General features: G+C 37.3%; 1 protein-coding gene across 1 annotated transcript in view; it reads right to left on the bottom strand.

The window, feature by feature from the left end:
- Nucleotides 1-7,267: 7,267 nt before the first annotated feature.
- LOC110465962 (protogenin B-like) overlaps nt 7,268-10,592 on the bottom strand; it is a 70,467-nt gene continuing 67,142 nt past the window's right edge. Inside the window, exon 21 of the mRNA XM_021522179.1 lies at nt 7,268-10,346. Coding sequence (XP_021377854.1) covers nt 9,375-10,346 — 972 coding nt within the window. The 3' untranslated portion in view covers nt 7,268-9,374. The remainder of the gene's footprint in view (nt 10,347-10,592) is intronic.

The following is a 10,592-nucleotide window of genomic DNA, read 5'->3' as shown; positions in this document are numbered from 1 at the left end:
TTCACTACCACAGTTACTGCCACTAACATCACATAATATATATAATAATAATAATAATAATTAATAATAATAATAACAAGTGTCACACAGGAGTAATCTCCCCTTTGACCGGTATACCATGCATGCAAAAAATGAAAATATTCATCCATCCCTCGACAACAGATATAATAATAAAATGCATGATTATGTCATAAACTTCCTTCCATCATAATGCATACAAACGGATGCCTGTCAAGGGGGATAACTCAAAACAATATATATGAAGTGTGAACTCAAGTAGACTTGTCTCCCTTGGTTCAACCTGAGGTAAGATGGAGGCTATATAATGTCTGAAGAGAATACACTGATCTTATATAATATATATATACGGAGTGTCAAGGTCACAAGCAATTTATAATCAGGTTTTGTCCATAAGCTTACATACAGACAGATACAAAATCAAAAATCTGAGGTAAACGTTTTCCCCCAACAAATCTGACAAAACCAGTATTTGACAATCAGATCTAACACACATATAACATATAAAGTGGAATAGTAGGATAAAATGCCCAACCAAAATAAATACCTGGTTGAATTACAGCCGCGGTGACTGACAATCATCTCATGCATTTAACACTGAACCAGTCGCGTGATTGTTACTACACCAACTACGTTCATGGACCCGTTTTACAGTGTTATAGAAATATTGGCGGGTTGTCTCCTTTACATCTAAGAAGTATGAGTTATTTCCCTTGCCTGAGGTGAAAAATGAGGTAGATAAAGGTTCAGATCTGTCCCTTACATTGATATAAAAAAAACTTGGCCGTACTTACGACCTATTGAATCTGCTCTCTTTGTAACTTACGGTGTGGCAGACATACAAGATGATATATATGTAAGCTGACTGTCGACACGTTACACAGGGGCGGGGGAGGGGTTAAGAGGGGAGCGGATGGGGTGACGGAGGATATGTGGGGAGAGAGGCAGGTTGTGATTGTGGTCATACAAAAGATAGGAATATCATGTCAACAAAATGATAGTACAGAAAAACATTCCTTTCAAACTTCGAAAATTTTATCCCTACTTAAATATTTTTTTCACATCACTGAGAAAGGTATTTCTTTTACTTAAAATTGTTGAAATTGAGCCGAAAGCTATGTTTACATATACATCTATATCAAAGACTTTTGAAAGTTACTAGTTCCTTTTGCAGCTGTAAACACATTTCCCGTTTATGAAAGTGGGTCCTGCCAGATGATAGTGAAGATCTGTCCATTATGATTATATGGGGGTGAAAATGGGATGGGTTGACGTCAGTCTAAATACAACATAACAATTAGTATCAATTATTTAGAATTTCTATAAATAGCTTGCTTGTGACCTTGACCTTGACCTACAATAATACAAATACACCGAGATGACAGGACAGAAGAACTCTTCGCCAGTAATGATGAGTATGCAAGGCAAAGAGCTCATTAATTAATAGAGTCCATTAATTAATCATCAAAGAGTCCATTGAATAATTAACAAATTAAATAATCAGTAAAAAGCTTCTTAAATTATCAAACAGAGCTAATTCACTATATAAAAGATCTCATTAAATAATGAATAAAGAAACTCTTTAATTATTAAACAGACCCCATTCATTATATAACAATTCTCATGATCATTTAATAATCAATAAAGGGCTTCTTAAATTATTAAACAGAGCCTATTAATTATAAAAAAGATCTCATTTAAGAACTTATTAGAGGCCCATTAAATAATTTTTAACAGAGTTCCTATTTATCATAACCCTGAAAATAATTGTTTAAGCTAGTAAATTTTTCAGGGCACCTTAATTCATTATTTTAAGAGCCAGGAAATAATTATTAAACAGAGATAGGTAAATAATTATCGGAGCTATTTGATTAATTAACAGAGCCCATGAAATAATTTCACTAAATATTCAATCGAGTCCTTTACGTAATTATAAAACAGAGCTCATTATTTATTAAACAATCATTTTTTTCTCAATTCCCTGAATAATTCTCTGATAGAACACAAGCTACAAATTTATCTAAAAAAAATATCTACGTTTAAACGAAAACAATTTTCCTGACTATGTGTGGTGGCCTTGATGATGTCATGAGGACTATATATATCTATATATAAAACTGACCATGTGCTTCAAACCAAGATCACAACAAGTCTTTTTTCGAAAGTTAGCAGTCAATTTTGGTGTAACTTGATCAAGATCATGCGTGACAAAATGACCCAGAATTTGATATATAAAAAAAAAAAGGTGACCCGATCTGCTCGCTTGACGACAAATGACTTCTCCCTGAGTATAGCCCGAGCAGACGGGTGACATTGAGGTAGTGATTTACCTAGAGTCAGGTACAGCAAGTTTATCCCGACAGGTAAGGGAGGTAACTCTATCAGGCAAAGACTGCAGCTGGCCGTGTGTCTAGGTAATGCTACTGACACAAGTACCCGTACTTCTCATACGCTTTAAACCCCTCAAAATGTTCCTCGCAACGTGATTTTTCTGACATTGATCACTTTAAAATTGAAATTTCTCTCTTACATTAAATTAGATGTCTTGAAGGCAACTGATTTTAATTAATTCAATTCAAAAAGAAACCTTAAGTAAATTGAATTTTGAATCACAAGTATCTTGCCATAAATACAAGGGTTTTATTACATTTTTAACACTGATCAGATGAGAAACGCAATTCCCCATACAATAAAAACAATATGTCTTTTGCCGACTGTAGTCTTTGCCTGGTGCTCAGAGCAAACCCTTGTACATGATGTATTTAGTATTAGACAATGATAAAATGTTGTTTTTATGTAGAGAAGCATAATGATTACTCGTGTAGCAACCCGACGTAAATTATCTATAGGACAGAACAGCTGTATATGGCTGGAGGTTGTTTAGCGGTCAGTTAAACAGCTGTATACTTCAGTTTTATAGTGGTCAGTTAAACAAATGTAGATGGCTACTGGTTTGTAGCGGTCAGTTTAGTTACCCCTCACTTTCAAATGGTACATTCCGCCCGATAGTTGTGGTCCAGGTCCAGTGAACAGCTTAAGGGTGTACAGGTACCCGAGAAATTCACTGATTATAAAGACACATTTTTGAGTTGCCGTTATATATATATATAACTGCGGAACTTTTTAACATCCTGGCAAAATTTGGACATTTTAAACTGTTCTGCAAATAGCAGGAAATTTTACAGTATTTCATAAATAAGTATCTCCTTTTCGTCTAGCAAGATGAGAAGTAAGTAATACAATTGATCAAAATAACCGATTCGTATTGACAAAAATGAAATTTTCCTTTTTTCATTATTTTCTTGTTAAAAGTCTTACTTCCCTTCTAAATAAATTTGGTACGACCCAAATAAATAAAGTTTGATTATTGCATCAGTCAATTACTTTGTTTGTGTCCAGGCTGGAAAGGTAGCTAACAGGATACCGGCTAGCAACTGAAGTAGAAGCCTTTGATGACTGTGGATGGGGTCCAAAATAATATTTGTTTAACTCATTCACCCCTGAAAATTCATAATGAACTATTCCAACCTTTGAATTTGAAGAGTTCAAACATGTCTTCAGGGGTGAATGAGTCAAATTTGCATCACCAGGTATTAATCAATAACATCAAATCTTAACAAGCACAGAAAGTTGTAAATTAAAATCAAAATTCAAAATTCATCATATCAGTAGATAAAAAGTTGTGTATATTACATAAAACTGGAGTAAAATCTTGGTTTTGTAAAATAAAATTAACAAATTATTTCCTTGTAAACAAGACCAAAGGTTAAAAGGTTTTGTCCAAATTTCAACTAAAATAGTTCTCATTTCATCATCATGTAATAAAACAATTTTTTTCACATTTAATTCAAAGGAAAAAAGAAATCAAGTCAACAATGGTCTTAATTAAAATCAGACTAATATTTTCGACTGGTCTCTTCCCAAAAATGGCAAGTCCCTTTGGCCTACGGTAGTTCACAGAAAAAAATCCCCACGAGAACCTGTCAATGCCATTTTCATGTAATAACACATACACAGTGTCATTAAACTTTCTTAGTTTTGTACTTAAAATTGTTTTTTTTCGGTAGAAAAATCCTTGACCTGCCTTTCCCCTCTCTGAAGATGCAAACAAGGTTTTATAAATGCCATTAGACAAAACAAATTCTAAGTAGGAATCTTGTCTTTTCCTTTTTCATACAAAATAGCTGTTTGACCATTTAAGAATTACTGTAAAAGTTTTCTGGGTGATTTCATTGGAATAAAATTCCGTAAAATGTCTATCCAAAGAAATGCTGTGATGTCACCCAAAAAAGATTTTCCGTTGAACTTTATTTGTTCAATGAAGTCTGATACACTCGCTTAAATGAGCCTTTTTTTCACCATGTACTGAAGGTAAAATGGTGTTGTTATTTTTCAAATTCAATGGAATAACGTCCACAGAAAATAAATGTTCCCAGTATTTCGAAGTAAAAATCATTTTTGCTTCTGAAAAAAATTTGCCATTTAACATTTCCATGCTCAATGAAATCTGTTGTGAATATTCTTGTTCAAACAAACAAGTATTTAACGATGCATTGAAGGTAGAACGGTATTGATTTGAAATAAATATCAATTTTCCCCAAACAAGCGGCCGTGGACACTACGGAAAATACCATTAAACCGTGAAGTATTGCAGTAAAAAATATCCCACGAAGACATACACCACACAGAGATACACACGAACTAACGGCGATGGGGATGGTCTATGTATAATGATTGAACTCGTATAATTCTAGTCACCATGTGAATTGTACCGCCTGCTGATACTACTGTATCGCTATCACTCTCCCTTCTCACAAACAAAAACAAGTACAAATTCTATGACACTTTCTGTCATTATTTACGGGGAAAAAGAGAGATCTTTCTCTTCATTCATCAAAATCTTCCATCATGCCATTAACTATAACAAATTGTTCATGTTTTTTCCTTTTTCTCCCCGAATGTTTTTCTTTTGCTATAAATTACACCAAGTGATCAATAAATATCCTGGTTGTTCAACTTAATTTTCCATGTCGTTTCCACCTTAAAATTTCAACTGGTTTTGTTATTACCATCTTGATTTATTCGACTCTGTACGTTTTGTTATTTGTGAAGAGGGAACCCCCTTTATAGGTAAGGGGAACTCGGGAAACGGGGAAGAAGGAGGGAACAGGGGGGGAAAGTGGTTCAGAGAAATTCACGGTCTAAAATTTCTAAAATGCACAACAAATTAACTTGAAAAATGTCAACATCAATGAATTTCATAATTATCATATGGAGCCAATTGCTATGGTAACAATTTGTGAAAACTTATAGTTCGTGAAACGTCTGCCTCGTTAGAGTGAGCTGCCCTTGGAATTATGTGTAGAATCAAGAGGTCTTGCTCCAAGCATTAAACATTGTTGTATTTCAATATGTTTTGTCAAAAGTTCTGATTTGCAAGGTTTTTTTTTAAGAATCCTCATAAATTGTCTGGAACATTTATTTTATAATGTACATATAAATGAGAATGTCAAAATTATAACTTATATAGATATTCCAGACACTTTTGATTGTGAGCTTGTGAAACCGTGGAAATTTAACGAATGGAACGCTTCCCTCTGCAGTCCCGACATACAGTAAACCCAGGTAATAGAGATAGGGTGTTTTCTTGTCCTAAAGGTACTTCTTAACCCATTCATCCCTGAAATTTCATAATGAACTAATCCCACCTTTGAATTGGAAGAGTTCAAATGTGTCTTCAGGGGTGAATGAGTTAATGCCCTAATCGCCGCTTCTGGTAGGGAATCATATTAGAGTGGTTCAACAATGTTCCGTACTGAAATTGCCGAAGAACAGGAAATGCTTACCCAAACATATATCAAAATGGAACCTAAATATATTATCCTCAGTATATATATATGTATATACAAAATGTAAACTCTACAAATTCACAAGTGTCGTTGGCAAAGCGAGTAAGTCACATCATACTCCGTAACGTCTGAGCAGGAGCGTGATTTCACCGGGATTAACTCAGTCTTTACAGGAATATCTAGAGCAAAATCAATACAAAATTGTTTTCCACAAGAAAAAAAAAGCCACATTGTGAGCAGGTTGCCGTCAATATTTCACTTCACTTCTCGTGGTAAGCATTTCCCGCCCTTCCCCACTTCTTCCCTCCATTTTCTTAACTCATTCACCCTTGAAATTCCATAATGAACTATTCCAACCTTTGAATCGGACGAGTTCAAATGTGTCTGCAGGGGTGAATGCATTTATCAGTAAACAATATTTTCCAAACTGTAAGATTATTGAACTTGTATAAGATTTTTTAGATGTTGAAATAAAACAATGTAAAATGCAAGTTACGTCCCTTTGTTAATCATATAGGCCCTGATAATATCAACAGTTACCGTGGCAACTTGGCTCTTATTAACTACCTTTTAGGGGGCTGGGGGGAAACCGCTGTTACCTTACCTTATTCAAAGCCAAATAATTCAGGATTAAAAACATAATTTGTCAAAAACCCTTTCATAGTAATTCTTGCACCCAACATTGGGAAATAATAAACTTAATCAGAAAAACATTCCATTTACGTATTGAGATTTCTCTATATGTGTAATGCTTACATACAGTTTCCAAACTGTAATTACGTGTCAAAACGTTGGTATTATACTAACGATATTTCATATTTTTCTCCACAGAATTTGAATAACAGAAGATATCTGTCACCGTGACACTTAAGACCAACATCTTGAGTTCACCAGACATTGAATTCACCATACATAGTTGGTGTTTACATATAAAATGACAAACCAGACCACAAATCTTTTCTAATAGCACTTATCAATTATATCTTTTATAACAGCACTATCTCCCTTTACCAACCACAGGTGCTAACCTCATCTGTCGCATCACCTATATATTATAGGTGTATCGACCAACAAGGCTAGTACCCACGTTACTGACCCACCAGTAGCCAAAACACTGTTGGCCAGGCAAATCATTTGTAGTATTTCAGCGAGAACGAGAACGAGGTTGGCATATACATCATCCCTTTTGTAAACAATTAACTTATTCACCCCTGAAGCTTCATAATGAACTATTCCAACCTTTGAATTGGAAGAGTTCAAATGCTTCTTTAGGGGTGAACTAGTTTATAGAATAAATTATTTACCAAAACACTGATGGTCAAGCCAATCCATTGTATTTCAAGGGGAACGAGGTAGATGACAACCGTTTTCCCCTTTCATACTGTTTTATGATTGAAGGGTCAATGAAATAAATAGCACTATTAGGTACATAATAAACATCTTATAAAGAAATATTTAAAAATCATCAAGATTGTTTTTTGTATAATTCCACCGTAATGTTTTTGTTTTTTGCTCCTCTACAGTTACCTCCCTTAAACTTCAGTAGACAGGTTGAGTCTATTGTAGTTTGCAGGGGAGTACAGCTCCAGACCAGATTTAATTTCTGCTCATTATCCATTTACCGGTTACTTATCCAAATTTTCTGAAACTTATCAAAATTGTGAAAGCATTGCTTTTAATATCTTGAAAATTAGAATCTTCCACAAGTCGCCAAATAGCCGAAACTCAAAATTATCAATTAATACAAACGTAATAAGATGTTGTTCTAGGGATCACAAGATGCCACCAATCAAAGTTGGCATAGATCTAAATCTGGTCTGTGTGATAACATCGCAGTAGAGGAGGTACCAAGTACAGAATGTATTACGTCTCATGTTTGATATACAAGGACATAAAAAAGACAATAAATAATATTGTATCTAGGGGTTGCCAGTAAAAGTAACAGTTGTTCCCCTTCTTTCTGAACTCTTTCTTCCATCAGAATCTGCTTCATGTCGTTTAAAAAACACCAGTAGTGATTATTTCTTTCCTGTTGTAATCTCGCCGTAAATATTCCGTTCTCGCAACAGCTCTGTGAAAGTCAGCTGTTGTCGGTCAAGTCTTGTGCATACTTGGGTTGATGATTTAAATTCCTCTGTAAATTTTACATTTATAATCTACAGCAAATGATCCTGTCAGCAAGTTTCCTGTTGGTTCCCGTAATTCTGCTAGAACATTCCATAATTTTGGCAACCAATCACTGGAGAACACTCCAATCCCGTACTTTTTGCCTAAACAGCAAACAGTACTTATATCTCGGAGCATGGAAAAAACATACCCTTTCTTTCCTTATTGGCAGCACCCCTGAAGGCGGGGCCGAAATCACACATACCACTCCCATTGTGGGAGGGGCCTTTTTGACACATCCTGCCTCCACTGTAGGCGGGCCTATTTGACACATCCTGCCTCCACTGTAGGCGGGGCCTATTTGACACATCCTGCCTCCACTGTAGGCGGGGCCTATTCAGTACATCCAGCCACTTCGCTGTGGGCGAGGCTTCCGAAAAGTTTTCTCACTTCTCCCAGTGGAGAATCAGCATTATTCCACGTTGTTGTGCAGCGTGGAAAACAATTTTGATTGTTCCTGACTCTTTTTGCACTGTAGGTGGTGCTTGCACAGCATTTGTATCCACCCAAAGTTGACCTTGGAGGCACATCCACCGACCTTGACCCCCGCCCCCAAGGGTGTAGCCTTCTCCACAGCACCACGTCCTTCCCTCCTACCCTGAGCTACATATATGTACATATATAATCAATTCATAATATAGTTCATTTGTTTTAAAATGGCATTACCATGGAAACCGTCACGATAATGAAGTATGTCAGCAGTCTCTGCCTGTTCATGCACAAAAAACATTTCACCGAGATGATACATATATATATATATAGATATATATAAACAACGCCATTCACTTTAAAAAGAGGTAATCTTGAATAAAAAGTTTGGTTTTGGTAATGACGTCCACATTCTACCGTAACCATAGCAATAACAGTGTAAATAAGAGCATAAACATATTTGGAGGAAACTGAAGTACCCGCATTTTTCCGAATATCAAATTTGTTTTTGTTTTCATTACAAGGAGCTGCAGATTAACGTGTTCTCACATGACTGTGGTCTTAAAAGTCTTTACCAGTCGTGATTACATCAAGATGGTTCAATGGATTCGGTAAGATTTCCCTAGTGACATCGCTCCACCTATTGAATAAATCCCAACTTGAGTTATCTACCTTGGAATATTTGATCCCTCCATCAAATATTCTACCTGCTTCTCAATGACCTTGGGATCTTTCCCGAATCAAACTTTCACATTGTCTTGTTCCATCTGATTTCATTACAGCAGCTCTCCGTACAAAAACAACATTTTGTAAGTTAGTTTCTTAAAACCCATATTTCCATAAAGTTTGTCTTGAACACTAAGAAAAAAAATCACAAATATTTTTCCCTTTCTAGTATGCGGATCATAACACTTAGACGGCAACATCCTGAAACTGTCGCCTTGCTGCCACCGAATTGTGGTCTCGCCTGAGTGAATCCTGAGGTATACGATGCATTGCTAGGTCCCGGGGACCAGGGTAAGGGGGTGGGGGAGGCTGCTGGTACGACCCCCTGCCCCCAGGGACACGAGGGCTGGAGGACGTACTGCCCTGGACGCGCGACGGACGTGACTGATTGTCGTTTCCCCGTACGATGGTCACCGCCGCCGATGGTGCGAGGTTGTTAGGTTGTTGAATTGAAGAGGTATTCTCATCGGTAGGCGTCACAACAGGACTGCCTTTCCCTGAGGTAGGTGTCCCCTGAGGGGCCTGTGAGGGGGCCCCAACCCCTGTCGCAGGGGCACGCATATTGTCAATATCCCCCGCGCCTGCTCTAGCTGAGGTAGAAGTCGCAAGACGCTTGGGGCTCACTGAGGTAGAGGAGTGGTTTCTGTTATCTTCCCCGTCTGAGAAAACGGAGGTTGTGGGCATCGCCCGTGGAGGTAGCTGCGCACGAGGGGCGCGTCCTGCACTGCAGACACGCCCCTCTTCATCCAATAGGTGATCTGGATCTGTAGCTGCACACTGAGCTGAGCGTTGCGGGTCGGGAGGACGAACCCCCTGTTGTGTGTCGACCTCCAGTGGAGGTCGCATCTGTGCAACATCCTCATCCTCCTCTTCGTGAGGATACGTCCCAACCAGCGGGCAACTGCTGTTGTCACCGTGACAACCACTATCATCATCATGGCAACATGCTGTTGTCCCGTCGTCAAGACAACATGCAATTGGAGGTAGTTCAGCTGATCCGGTGGAGGTGTTCTGGTCCGAGTCTGTGCCACTAATGCTTTTATCGATGTCGTCAAGTGATGTCTTGTCGGGGCTGCTCGTCTTGTACAAGTGACTCAGATCATCAGTCACAGTATTCCCGTCGTTGGCAAGCATGGCCGCAATCAATCCACGGGTTTCCTTTTTCAAGACAGAATAAGAAAATTAATATGAAGCCTTTTTTGGGATAATATTTCGAAAAATTATACACAGGTTTCTTGTTTACATATGGAATTAGAAGACCAATATGATGCCTGCTTTGTGATAGTATCACCAAAACCACACTTGTGTTAATGTTTAGCCTGAGGAAGGCTTACACATTCCTTTTTTTTGCATTCTTTTCTTAATGTATTGCTAAGAAAATTTCCCAAAATTTACACCATACAA

This window comes from Mizuhopecten yessoensis, unplaced genomic scaffold (assembly GCF_002113885.1).
Source record: "Mizuhopecten yessoensis strain PY_sf001 unplaced genomic scaffold, ASM211388v2 scaffold11109, whole genome shotgun sequence".
NCBI lineage: Eukaryota > Metazoa > Mollusca > Bivalvia > Pectinida > Pectinidae > Mizuhopecten > Mizuhopecten yessoensis.
Note: the sequence above shows the minus strand (reverse complement) of the source record. Positions and strands in the feature narration are given on the sequence as shown.